A 15,021-nucleotide genomic window follows, 5' to 3' on the forward strand; every position below is an offset into this window, starting at 1 on the left:
TGAGAACTCGTTTCGGTGCATGTCCCTTTAAATGCTAATGAGCTCTGCTCACCCCGCCCCTTTCTTCTGTGGGGAGAGTGAGACTGTTAAGTTTACCTGCATTCATCACGGAACCTGCTAACTATCATATTATAAGGAAAGGCGATTTGCAGAGATTCCTAAAAAAAAAATGTACTCGCTTCTTCTGTAGGTCACGAATGAGTCGTGTGAAAGTAGACGCATTTAGGTAGATCCGGGGGCGTATTCCATTTAAAAAAGAAAGCAATCCTTCAGCGGCTCAGATGTGGGAGTAAATGACGACTGCTATGTTCATTATTACATCCAATAACACAACACCCCAATCGCTTAGGAGACATTCTTGTCTACACCTGCTCCGGCGTCAAAACAATGGTGGGCTGTTGACAGCTTTACTAAGGTAAAACTCCAGTTTCAAATCGTTTCAAAAAGTTTTAAATCGTGGGAGGGGCCTATGCAGAACTACGTCACTCTGCCAAGAATCTGTGAACAGCTTGATTTGAGAAAGGGGTTATGATTTATGGGGATTTAAAAAAAAACACTGGGTGGATTTTTATCATTATAGGGTGATTGTGTACACGCACTGCTAAGACACATTTCAATTCAAACAACATGTAAAAATTAATTTTGCACCCGATGACCCCTTTAAATGCTAAGGAAGGAAACAAGCTTTTTCTCATCCTTTTGAGTGCAATTGCCAGAAAAGTTGCATTGAAACGCAAGAGTTACTGCAGATCACAATGTGTGAAAGTTTGGCATGCTGCAGAACGGCACCGCCCATCCATTTAGTCACCTACACCAACCTTCACTCTAACAGTTTACAAAAAAAACAATCACCTATAAATCACCATCCCGCCACGACCCGTGACACAGCACCCTCGTTTTTCAAATCCCCAATAATTCATCAAGCAAAACGTAATGTAGATATACACCGTTTCATCATTTCTCCAGCCCCGTGTCTGCGTGAGGCCATCACTTAGACGCCCGGTATGGGTTCGATTATCTATTTTTGTCAACACATATAATGAGTTAATGATTCTAACGCTCCCTGTGTGGCCAGCATTGCCACGGTTCAGGCTCCATTAGCCTAAATGACATGGTCTCCTAGTGTTTTATCCTCAATATTTTGATGGTAAGGTAATATGGCGCACACTCTCTCCCTCTGCGTGGCTTCAGAGAGTCAGTCACAGATGAAGGCTAAAGCTGGCAGTTTCAGAGGCTTGATTAAACACACTGAAAAGCTTTGACATCAGCTGTCAGAAGCAGGCAGCACTGATTGAGCGCTAGCTGACTGATCTGCAATTAACGTTTAGCAGCTAGCGTAGCATCTACAATTTAACATGACTCCCAGCAGTCCCTTGGGCACAGCCGCCACAAGAAAATTTGTTTGTGTATTTTATTAAAGAAACAAATGCATTGTTTGTTGGTTTTAATAATGTTCATATAGCAGGCTTAATGAGACAATGCATTGGTTAAGAGAAGGCAAATTAACTAGTCTTTTCCATTTGGAGGTAGTGAGTTGTACCCCCAATTGGGCACAATTTCTGAAATTAATTAACAGAATACGATACGTTTTAGAAGTAGTTAAAAAAAAAACCCTTTTATCATAATGAAACTGCCACTACTGGTTATTTTCAAATTTATATGTCCTTCATATGCCCGCTTCATGTATTAATTCATGAAAATCTATCTTAGTCATTTGTTCTTCTCATTAAGTCCTCAGCGTGGCTGTTAACATGTGTCCGAGAGATGTTTATGTAGTCTTTCTTGGGCAATATGGAATGGCATCTAATGTAATATATGTAAGTACGCATAGATTGTAGAGACGTCTGCCAAATTGCACACATCTGGAAAGTATTGGTTCCATTTTGAGTTTATTATTTGTGTGTAAACATTTCATAAACATATTAAAAGAGCCAATTCACACACAAAAGGTAATCATTGGCTTGTTAGCAGTAAGAGTGAGAGGAATTGGTATTACCGGTAAATCTATTTATTTAATTTAGAGATTTTGAAGTCCTCTGGTAGCAATCTTTTTTTTTTTTTTGGTTCCAGGGCATGCGTTGATGTAGTTGTATGGGAAGCGAAACTCACAATGCCTTCTAGGCTGAACAGTAATGCTACTTAAAGCTAATTTCATAGAATGCAGTACAGAATGACGCCAATGTTAATCCACCCTTTTTTCTCTCTGTTTTAGTGAACGGAGGGTGGTCATCCTGGACGGATTGGTCAGAGTGTAATGTCCGCTGTGGGAGAGGAGTTCAAAAGCGGACACGGACTTGCACTAACCCCGCTCCACTTAATGGAGGAGCTTTCTGTGAAGGAATGTCTGTTCAGAAGAGCACCTGCACCTCTCCGTGCCCAGGTTAGAGACTCAGAACCGTTAACCTGTGAGTTGTGCTCAGAGCTTGAACTCTGAGCTGAATGTGATGAGACAGCAAGGTCTGGGTGTCTCAAAAACAAATCTGTTATCCTTAAACGTATATGTCTCAATGAGTCTAATCTGATTTGTAAAAAATATTAGAGCCTTATGAGCCGGTTCTTTTGTTACTGGTTTGAATTGGTCTGCCAACTCAATCATTTGCTGAATCATTACTGAACTTACTCACTGAATTATGAATCATTACTTTCAGTCATATCTTATTAAGGTGTAAAATATTTAAGGCATTGTTATACATATGCTACATACAAATGTTTGGGGTTGGTATATTTTTATGGCAAATGTTTTTATAAATATTTATAAATATATATTTTTGAAAGTCTCTTATGCTCATCGAGATCAAAAATACAGTAAAACAGTAATATTGTAAAATATTATAAAAATGTATTATAATTTCATAGTTGTTTTCTTTTTTAATATATTTTAATGTGATTTATTCATATGATGGCATAGCTGAATTTTCAGCATCATTACTCAAGCCTTCAGTGTCACGTCCCTCAGAAATCATTTGAATATGCTGATACACAATACTGAAAACAGTTGTGCCACTTAATACATTTTTTTGTATAAAGCATAATACATTTTATTCAGGATTCTTTAATAAAGAGAAAGACAAAGTCCAGTAGAATAGCATTGTTTGAAATCAAAACCTTTTGTAACATTATTTATTAATATTAAATGTATTTGTCACTTTCATTCAATTTAATGCATCCTTGCTAAAAGTATTCATTTCTTTAAAAATAAAAATAAAATCAATCTTACTGGCCCTCAACGTTTAAACAGAAATTTTTGAAATGTATCTGCCATCAGATTCAACAGTCCAAGTCTAGCCAGTCAGGTGGTGTGAATATGCCTCACTGCTATGCCTTTTTAATTAAACATGCTTTCTGAACAAATTGATGGCTAATCCATCTGTCTGAGAGCCTGCATATACAGCAGGAATGTAACAGTATGTGCTGCATTTGAATTGACCTCAGTGGCATAAGCCTCTGGAGTTTTACAGTTGATATGTGTCTGTGTTCTGTTAATGTGGCAGTGTCATGCTCACAGATTTCCTGTTCACTGTCTAAAGCGCAATACAATGCTCTTCATAGCAAGCAAGAGAGATGGAGCGAGACAGATAAACAGAGATGAAAGGAATTCAGAAAGCCAGACAACTGAAAAAGAGAGTGTGTATGTGACAGAGATTTGACGGTAAGAGAACTCAGGATTACGAAATACCTTAAGTCGAAGTTTAGGGAATCAAGACAGACATATGAAAGGAGAAAGACTGAGGGGCAGAAAGAGAAACCTGATGGAGCAAAAGAGAGGAGCGGGGAAAAAAAAGAGTTATCAGTCACCGGGTCCTCGGGTGCTCTTACGCTGGCTAAATTTATGGTTTCATTGGAAGCACCAATCACATGGGAACCACTAGACATGTTGGGGGAAAAGTTATCTGAGGAGGGCACCAGTCACTCTACGATAAAAAAAACTTAATCTCGCTCTCCAACCCAGCTCAATCCCAGTAGCCCACTCAACAGAGACACACAAACACGACATTTGCATTTAGATTAGCCGCAGAGGAAACACCAGCAGCCCATGGAGTCGTTAGGGTAAAGGGGAAAGCCTGATGGAACAAGACAAAAGTAAATTGTCTTTTGCTTTTGTCAGAGACAAACCTTGCGAGAGAAAATCCTGGAATTATAGGAACACCATCTGCTGAAAGAGAAACGAAATGAGTGACCATTCTGAGAGAATGTTTATATCAAATACATAAGATTGGTCTGAGAGGAAGTATGAATTCCAATTTTTTAGTCATAAACTCTGAATATGAAACTTTTTATGTGCTCTAACGAAAACGTGTGTCTTTGTATGTGGCAGTGGACGGTGGCTGGGCCGAGTGGACTATGTGGTCTGTGTGTAGTTCTGAATGTGAGAGGCAGCGCACTAGAGATTGTACAGACCCGGAGCCAAAACATGGAGGTATACTTTGTGATGGAGCCGCCCTGGACACAGACAACTGCACCGGAGACCTCTGTATTCAAGGTGGGTAATAGTCACCATGCCATTACTGCTGCTGTGATCATCATCATTACTATCATCTCCATCATTGGCATCAGTATTATCATCACCAGGTTGTATGCCAATCAGAACTGAATTGAGAATTCATTCTAAATCTTGAATTTAGATTAAATTTGAAATTTGATTGTGGAGTTGTAATTCAAAGTAGAATTAAACTGAACTGAAATTCAGAGAAATGTGTGATGTGTAATGCAATGTTATTTTTTTATTTTTACATGACCATAGAAGGTGCATTCAGTGAAAAATAAGAAATTATTTTGAATTGGTTAATATAAACTCATTCAAAACCCTCCCACCCAAAAATCATTTGAAAATGAAACCGGGGGTGGGGAGGGGTGAATAAATAAATAGAATAAGTATCATTCTTAACCAGAAAAAGGTGTCTAACTTAAAGACAAATTTGAAATAGCGCCTATAGAAATTTGTATTATTATAAAAATAAATATTGTTTGTATATTAAATAATATGATTAAATAGTAAGTTAAATAAATTAATAATAACTTTTAAATTAATAATAAATTTTTCCATTGGCCCAATTGAATTTCTGCTAACTAAATTTTATCAATTGTGGCAACAGTCTGTTAAAATTGGCTCAATGAGAAATAATATGTTGAGCCAACTGGGAAAAAGGAAGTCTTCCAAACCGAGTTATTGGCCCAATTAAATCATACAAAAGCATACATTTTTTGTTTTACCTAATTTAAAAATGTATATTGGTAAATATATAGTACTAAAGCAACCTTACTGAATTGTTCATTCCCTGTTGTCCCAAAAGAAAAGGAAAAAACTAAATGACGATACACTAAACACGGCCACATTTTAGTACTTTTAATGAAATATACAACAATATTGTGAAAATACCTTAAAATTATAAATACATTGAAATTTTCTGCACAGTATACCTTACAAAATCATGCATTTTAATTATCATAAGATACACAAAGCTGATGAGTTGCACCTTATACAATAATACATTCACAAAAGTGCAAAAATGTCGAAAACACTATAAAATATTTTTTTTTTGTTAAGAACTTTCTATTAAATTTTCTTCCTGAAACAGCAGTAACAAACAAAAAACAACTGTGCAAATTCAGAACCCACCCCAGCCCACAGTAAAATAATTTTCACATGGATTCCAGAAAAGATGACACAACATCAAACACTGAATGACACAAACTTAAAGTTTCCACACTAGATCCATGCACACGAAAAGTTGAGTTTCATCGAGACAATGTCCAACAAATGTCCAGGTTTGTCCATCCATTGTGTGAGGACTCCAATGGTTGACTAGCAATTTTTTGCTGCTGTGAGAGCAGCTAACAGTAAACATATTTGTTGGATGGACAAGGTGAAGTCCCAAAAGTCATTCATTAAAATATCATTAAAATATAAGAGTCAAACATATCTCAGTACCCAACAAATATAACAGGTCCTGTGAGACCAAAAAGATGAGAGAGAAGGGCACCCCCCCCCCAAAAAAGGCCTATTACAACTCAGAATATTAAGGTCAGTCATAGGTATCGAACATAATTACTGCATAATAAGACAAAATACAAGTTTGAGAATAAAACCAGTTGAGTCTACCATTAAATCACCCCCCACCCTTCCCATCACTATTAAAAAAATATAAATACATTCCCATGAATTATGGCAGATCAAACCAAGAACAAACGTTGATCTGCCAGCACCTTTTAATGTGGTGCGTGGCGTCAACAAAAACCTGGACATTACTGAAGCACCAACATTGGCCCCAATAGTCACATATTGACTAGGTAGTGTAACGGGGCGAACGAGACGTGAGACGTGCGGATCCATGTGCAAGCGTTTATTAATAAACAGTCAAATAACAGGCAGGATTATCAAACAACAGCGAACAGGTATGGCACGGGCAAGACACAAGAGTATTCCTAGAACAAGCGTGGGGGGTGAGGCATAGAGATAATCCAGGTAAACGAGCAGTGGTCCAAGAGAGGTGCAAACAGAGTCCGAACGGCAAGGCAAGGGGTTAATCCAGGAAACACGGGCAAGAATCGAAACACTAGAAAACACACAAGGCAAGGAAAGACTAAGACAACAAAGAGGGTTAAAATCTGGAAAGAAAGACAGCGTTGCTCCGTCGGAAGTTTTCACCGGGGCATGAAGTCTGGCGGCCCGCAGAATGAGCTCCCTTTCTGTGTACCGCAGCAGTTTAAAGATGAAAACCCGTGGTTTAGCGCGATCTGAGGATAGCCTTGTGTACACGCGATGCGCTCGCTCCACTTCAATCTCTTTGCCCGCCAGAGATGGGAGCCACGTCGGTAGTAATCTTTTCAAAAAGCCCATAGGGTCGTCCTTTTCAGAACCTTCAGGCAATCCAACCAGACGCAGATTGTTGCGCCTATTGCGATCCTGTAAGTCCACAACCTGTTGCTCAAACGCGGCAACGCGTCTATCGTGATCTGCGACAACTTTCTTTTATTCTCTCATCTCCCCTGTAAAAAGATCCAGTTTAGAGCAAACTGTCCCTTTAAATCCTTGTTGTACTCCAGGATGAGTGCATACAATAATCCAAAAAGTACAATAAATGCATTTAGAAAATGTCCTATGTTGTCAAGCACCACCTCCTCTTCCAGGACAACGGAGACATTCAGCACACTTGACAGGGCCTTTGAAGTGCAACTGCTGCTGCTTACTATTTCAAGAATTCCCATTTTCATTACAGTTGTTTGGTTCTCCAATGGCTCTGTACTCTGTAAAAAAATAAATAATAATAATAATAATGTCAATACTAAATTCACATTAGAATTAGCAGCCTACATTACACCGAGCCATGTCTCATGGCAGCTCTCAATAAAGCAACTCCTCACAAATTACATCTAAGAGCTAATAGTATTTGACACTAAAATGGAATAAACATATATCCAATAAAACTACTGTTAAATACTCACAGTGAAATTCGTAGTGGTTCCTTTTCTACACCAAATGGTGCCTCGTGAGCTCAGACCTAGCAATGGTGGGTTACACTATTGGGAACAAAAAAAAATAGTTATAGTAGAAACTTATTTCTTGTGTTTCATACATTTAATATATTCATCATAAAGTGAGATTAAAAAAAATAATTTAGTTCAATAAATAGTAACTTTAGGTAACTGAGAGATAGGGGTGTGCGATATTGACAAAAATCTAAATATTTTCTGTGATTTTAAGGACTACCGTGGACAGCGGACTCATACATTCTTTAATAGTCTTCATATTCTGTGTGGTCAGTTCACAGCAGTGATAGAAATTAATCTTTTCCAATAAGTTGAAATTTATTTTTACCTTTTATGGGTATTTTTAGCTTTGTAAAACCATTTTTCATTCAGGAACGAAACACAGCATGTAGCTCAGAGACGTAAAACAGTGCTGTAGCTGTGTTTGGAATGATTTTTGTTGGAGAAATAGAGCAAAAACAGGCAATACTGTGTCTAAAACGCAAGTCCCTTTAATATTAACTTCTTGTTTATTGAACTGTTGTATAAAATCAATATCATATTTGTAATCATGCTGCTTTTTGGAGGGAAAACGGCACTCTTGACATTTTCTGCCCCCATATCATATGTGATCATTCTAAATTAATTTTAAAGACTGAATAATGCAGTGAAAAAAACGCACTGTATATGCGCACTAGTCTAATCTTCATCACGTAACATTAATGTATTTGTGCACTCTGTAAATTAGGCGTGTTTTGTTTGGTTTTTGCAATATACATGATAATGTCAATTCCCACATCGTTAAAACATCAATTAGTGTTCTTTATCACCTTAATTATATGTTGTCTGCACTATGTTTGTACTTTCTGTACTGGAAGCTCATAACACCAAGACAAATTCCTTGTGTGTGCAAACACACTTGGCAATAAAGCTCTTTCTGATTCTGATTCTGATTCTGAATTACAATATCATCACAGACGATATATTATATATCGCACACCCCTAGCGAGAGATCAGTACGGGTTAAACTAGGTTATAAAACGCCAACATGACACCAGTAAAGGCATGAATTCACTGTTCTTCTGCAAAATACAATGTAGTACATGAAACATGACTTAATAGATACAAAATTCACTATACTCACCATAACTTTAATGATAGAAAATCCATCTATAAATGATATTCTGTCGCCCTTCAGCATCAACTCCGCTCTCTCGTTCACAGGAATTTGAATTCACTAAAGCAAATGTTTTCTCTCAGGCGTATGCGTACAGGCGTTTTTTGCTGCAAAGCTTGTTCAGCCAGCACAGATTTTTCACTTCAGCTTGATAGATTGGCAGAGCACAATTTAATATGTTCGGTGAATATATATTTTTTATTTTAACTTCAGAACTTCAGCTAACATTACTACAATGCATTTGTTTGTTTGGGGACAATTATTGGGAAGCAATTTGTTGAGCCAATATTTATTTGTCAGTTTCCACAATTTTTCAAAATGTAAATTTTTTACAGTGTGGGGTGTTGTTAATTTCCAGTCTTTTATATATATATATATATATATATATATATATATATATATATATATGTGTGTGTGTGTGTGTGTGTGTGTGTGTGGGTGTGTGGGTGGGTGTGTACAGTATGTATGTATGTATGCAATTTTGTTTTACATTTTTTCTATAATTTTTTACATCTACATTATAAATTTGAAAATTTTATATATATACACACATATATATACATACAGTCATGGCCAAAAATGTCGCCACCCTTGGTAAATATGATCAAAGAAGGCTGTGAAAATTAATCTGCATTGTTAATAATTTTGATCTTTTATTTAACAATTTAAAATGGGGGGAAATATCATTATGAAATAAATGTTTTTCTCTAATACACATTGGCCACAATTAACGGCACCCTTTTATTCAATACTTTTTTAAACCTCCATTTGCCAGTTTAACAGCTCTAAATTTTCTCCTATAATGCCTGATGAGGTTAGAGAACACCTGACAACAGATCAGAGACCATTCCTTCATCCAGAATCCCTCCAGACCCTTTAGATTCACAGCTCCATGTTGGTGCTTCTTCTCTTCAGTTCACCTCACTCATTTTCTACAGGGTTCAGGTCAGAGGATTGGAAAGGCCATAGCAGAAGCTTGGTTTTGTGCTCAGTGACCCCATTTTTGTGTTGTTTATGAGGTTTGTGTTTGGATTATTGTACGGTTGGAAGATCCAAACATGGCCTATTATAAGATTTCTAATAGAGTCAGTCACTTATTGATTTTTTATCTGTTGGTATTTGATAGAATCCATGATGCCATGTGTCTAAACAAGATGTCCAGGACCTCCAGCAGAAATAGAGGCCCACAACATCAAAAATACAGCAGTATATTTCATTGTACACATGGGGAACTTTTTATCCCTGTGGCTGTGTTCACCAAACCCATCTTGAGTGTTTGCTGCTAAAAAGCTAATTTTTTTGTTTCATCTGACCATAGAAGCCAGTCCCATTTGAAGTTCCAGTCGTGTCTGATAACTGAATATGCTGGAGATTGTTTTTGGATGAGCTAGGAGAATTTGTCTTGAAACCCTGAGACTCAACTATTTTTTGACCCCGAGACTATTTTCTGCAATTCTCCAGCTGTGGTCCTTGGAGAGTCTTTAGCCACTCAAACTCTCCTCCTCACCGTGCATTAGGACGATATAGACACACGTCCTCTTCCAGGCAGTTTCGTAACATTTTCTGTTGATTGGAAATTCTTAATTATTGCCCTGATGGTGGAAATGGGAATTTTTACTGCTCTAGTAAAAATTGATTCTTTGGTTTTTCTCATTGTGGTGGATGATTAAGGAAATTTGGGCTTTGTTTTCCCTCCTATTTATATTTCTGTGAAACAGGAAGCCATGGCTTGATAATTTCATGTTCATAATCACCCTGGAGTGCTCAAAATTGTGAATATGAATGGGAATATACTTAAGACATATTTTACTCATAAGAATTTCTAGGGGTGCCAATAATTGTGTCCAACGTGTATTTGAGAAAAACATTTATTTCATAATGATATTTTCCCCCATTTTAAATTCTTATTATCCAATGAAAGGTTAGATTTTTAGATATTTTTTTTAAATAAAAGATCAAAAGTATTAACAATGCAGATTAATTTTCACAGTCTCCTTTGATCATATTTACCAAGGGTGCAATGTCGTCATTGCGTTACCATCATTGTCATCGTCATCATCATTGCACTGCTATCCTCATTATCTTCATTACCACCAGGCTAAACTAGACTGAAATAAATAAAACAGCTAAATAGAAAAAAAATATATTTTTTCTGTTCTCATTTTGACTTAGTCACTGAAAAAAAACTATGGATGGTGTAATTCGTTCTACTTTATATGACGCTGTGTGTGGTTGTAAAATGTATAAAGAGGCTCAATATGGTCCTGATTTTCTGTTATACAGCTCATCCAACTTCCTCTGTTACACAGAGCAGTAAAAAATCATCTCACTTTTGTTTAGATCAGTGGAGACAAGTGCTCTGTGGAAGGCTGTCAGCGCCTGAATGAAACCAGTCAGTCAAGCCCTCAGACGAGCAGCACTTGACAGGCCGTTTTGTATTTCCTTGGGAGAGGCAGAAATCTTCTGTTTTAATCCTCCTCGCTCATCATCCTGACAGTTCTTTAATCAATCTTTCCTGCCTCCATCCCCTGAGGGAGGAGGGTGTGCACCTTGCCATCCTCTGCAGCTGAGTCTAAAGCCCAACGGTGATAGACATCCCTATCAGAGACCAATTTCCTACACCTAATACGGACACACACAACCACACACGCTAATGCATCCGTAACGTTCTTTTCAGAGTGGTAATTTTGTGTAAAAGATTTGACAGCGATTCCTGATTACATGCCTGTCATTGACCGTCATACATATGTAGATCTGTGTTTAGACAGCTTGATTCAGTGCTGTCTTTTTTTTACCTCCTACATAATTCTCAAAATTCATTTTTTGAAAGAGCGAGGAGGATTTCTAAGGTCTCTTCTCGCGTAACTTTGATCAGCTCATGCATCGTCACACCAAATGGGCTTTTTATATCTCCAACAGATTCTTGCAACTTCCGAATATGCCTTAGAGCACTGTTTATGCTTGAGCATCTGAAAGTTGCAGCGTTTGTGCACCTCACAGTATGTTATACGTGTCTTTTTTGCAGACAGAAAGCTGCTCCATGATGGGAAGGTTCCACAAGGTGAGTCACTGCTGCTTCACCTTTCATCTGTGTTTCTTTTCTTTTTTGCTTTGATTTGTTTTAAACTTCAGTTTTAAAATTTAATTTACATGCATTGCATTACTTTTGAATATGCTCACAGGCATATGAAGCATGATGTAATAAAGCCGCATTGCATCACAATCATCCATCTTCATATGATCGTTCTGTTCACAGTGTCTGTGTAATTAACCCCTTTTAATGTTATCATCATTCTGAGTCACGCTCGACAAACAAGCTTATTGCAACCTTTACATAAGCTCGTTTCCACACTGACATTGTTCAACATTGGGTTGATGCCCTGACAATTAGGTTTACAGTGAATCATCATCCAGGACGCCATTTGAAACAACCTGGAAAACCAATTAAGTCGATGATATTTTAAAGACAGCTTTCAGAGTGCTGACTCAATGACTGAAACGGTGCCACATTAACATGACAATGACGCACCGCAAAGATTAAACATCTTTGACAGGTTTTGCTTGAAGAATGTCAGTGTCCACATCATGATTATAACGTAGTCAAACATAACTCAGTAAACGTAACCTTTTACGATTTGTTTATTTATTCAAAAGTTTGGGGTCAGTAAGATTTATTAAATGTTTTCGAAAGAAGTCTATTATGTATGGAAGTCTGTTTCCGCCACGGAATAATAAAAATAAACATAATTGTGACTTGTAATAATTGTGATCTCTCAATTTTTGCAATTCTGAGAAAAAAACATTATAAATGCAAGATATAAACTCAGAACTCTTTCCTCTGTCAAAAAAAGTAATCTCAGAAATCTTTTTTGCGAGAATTGCAAGAAAAAAGTAAGATCTAAAAATCAGTCACTAATCAATTTAATGCATCCTTGCTGAATAATTGAATAATAAAGCAAGTATTAATTTCTTAAAAAAAAAAAAAGATGAATAATAAATAGTGTGTGCATTTTGAAGCCCAGCCTACACTTTCTGTTTCAACGTTATAAAAGAAAACACCAAAAGAAATTGAAAACCATTTGTTTGTGTGTGTGTGTGTTATCTGAACTCAATTCTAAAGTCACAAAGAATGGGACTTCCAGAGAAAGGGAACGAGGGGGTTACACACCAAAGGAGAAGGAAAACAAAAAGGACACGCAGCAAAGTGAGCAAATATCTAAACCCGAGTGCAAAAGAGATTCATTAGTCTGCCAAACTTTTCCAGAGCTCCCAATTAACCTGCTCTGTTTGCCGTTACTGCAGCTCCACATGTTTCTGGCTAGTGTTTTCATAGCCGGAGGCTTTGTCTGATGTTCCCTACCCGTATAGAGGCTTTTGAATGCTCAGAAACGACATGCTAGCTTTTCTTTGTTCTGTCTGTTGTTCAGAGTGTCCTGGTTGAATTGTTTGTGTGAAGGAGTCGGCAGACAGGGCCTAATCACTACAGATGAGATAATATAATGAGCTGCGTTGTCACGAAATCCCTGTGGAAGGTTTGCGGTTTTTGCTTTGCCAGATTCTCTGCGTATGTTCGTGTTGAGAGTCAGGTGTGCGGTCGAGGGCTGATTGTAATGGCCCATCGCTAGAGAACTTTCATTAGCGTTGGAGGTGTCTGGGAAAGTGGGAGCATTAGAGAGACTAAGAGAGAAAGCCAGACTTCTGTGATGAAGGTGTTTTATGGTTATGTAATTTATTTGTGGCTGTGTTGCATCTGTATACATCAAAATGAGATCCCTGAGCTATTTGATATAATGAATAAATATATGAATAAGTAAATGCCTTTATATAATCATTTTCAAAAGAACCACAGTCATTACTTAGTCATTGTGTATTTCTCTTTAAATGTGTTTTCTCTTTTTCTAGCTGATATGGAGAGCAGTAATGATGTGGCGCTGTACTCTGGTCTGGCTGCTGGTGTAGTTACCGTGGTCGTGCTGGTCATCGCTGTAACGTTGTACCGGCGGAACCAGAGTGAGTATGGCGTTGATGTCATCGACTCGTCTGCGCTGACCGGAGGATTTCAGTCCTTCAGCTTCAAAAGTGCCAGGCAAGGTGAGCGAAAGCAACAACTTTTAATTGATTCAAGTGCATGTATGACTCATATGCCATAATTACAGCGTTTGCAAGGTAGAACTGTGAAAAACAAATGCAAATTATTTCTACTTTTTATTTTCCCTATAGTTAATTCAGCTTGAGCAGTGTAACCAGCAAACTCCTTTCAAATGTTAAAGATGTTTTTAATGCAGTTTGTTTCTTGTTCTAAGCTTCACTATATACTTTTCAGCTTAAAACAAACAAACAAAAAAATAACAAGGGGATACAATTTTCTTTTTACACAGTTTTGCTCGTAAGCTTTACTTGTTAATTTTTTTTATTTATGTTTTATTTTTATTTTATATTTCACCCAGCTGGCTCTAATGATCGAAAGATTGTTGCATTTGTCCTGATAGTTTATTTTGATCCCCAGTTGCCTCCATTTATCAAAATGAACTACAGAGACAAATGCAAGTTTCAGTTCCATCATCATTTATCATTTTGAGAAATGTTTTTGTCTCGCTTTGAGTTTTAAACTGTTAGACCTAACACATACAGTGGGGCAAATAAGTATTTGATACACTGACGATTTTTCAAGTTTTCCCACTTACAAAGAATGGAGAGAGCTGTCATTTTCATCGTAGGTACACCTCAACTGAAAGAGACAGAATATTTTTAAAAATCCAGAAAATCACATTGTATGATTTTTGAATAATTAACTTCCATTTTATTGCATGAAATAAGTATTTGATCACCTACCAACCAGCAAGAATTCTGGCTCTCACAGACCTGTTAGTTTGTCTTCAAGAAGCCCTCCTATCCTCCACTCATTACCTGTATTAATTGCACCTGTTTGAACTCGTTACCTGTATAAAAGACACCTGTTCACACACTCAATCAGTCAGACTCCAACCTCTCCACTATGGGCAAGACCAAAGATCTGTCTAAGGACACTAGGGACAAAATTGTAGACCTGCACAAGGCTGGGATGGGCTACAGGACAATAGGCAAACAGCTTGGTGAGAAGGCAACAACTGTTGGCGCAATTATTATAAAACGGAAGAAATTCAAGATGACTGTCAATCTCCCTCGGACTGGGGCTCCATGCAAGATCTCGCCTCTTGGAGTACCAATGATCCTGAGAAAGGTGAGGGATCAGCCTAGAACTACACGGGAGGACCTGGTCAATGACCTGAAGAGAGCTGGGACCACAGTCTCAATGGTTACCATTAGTAACACACTACACCGTCATGGATTAAAATCATGCAGCGCGCGCAAGGTCCCCCTGCTCAAGCCAGCACATG

General features: G+C 37.6%; 1 protein-coding gene across 1 annotated transcript in view; it reads left to right on the top strand.

Annotated features, from left to right (window-relative positions):
* LOC306856026 (netrin receptor UNC5D-like) overlaps nt 1-15,021 on the top strand; it is a gene marked incomplete at its 5' end in the record, with an annotated part of 279,601 nt that overhangs the window by 227,346 nt on the left and 37,234 nt on the right. The window contains 4 exons of the mRNA XM_079394991.1: nt 2,213-2,380; nt 4,316-4,480; nt 11,670-11,705; nt 13,547-13,735. Coding sequence (XP_079251117.1) covers nt 2,213-2,380; nt 4,316-4,480; nt 11,670-11,705; nt 13,547-13,735 — 558 coding nt within the window. The remainder of the gene's footprint in view (nt 1-2,212; nt 2,381-4,315; nt 4,481-11,669; nt 11,706-13,546; nt 13,736-15,021) is intronic.

This window comes from Barbus barbus (assembly GCF_936440315.1).
Source record: "Barbus barbus genome assembly, chromosome: 36".
In the NCBI taxonomy this organism is placed as follows: Eukaryota; Metazoa; Chordata; class Actinopteri; order Cypriniformes; family Cyprinidae; genus Barbus; species Barbus barbus.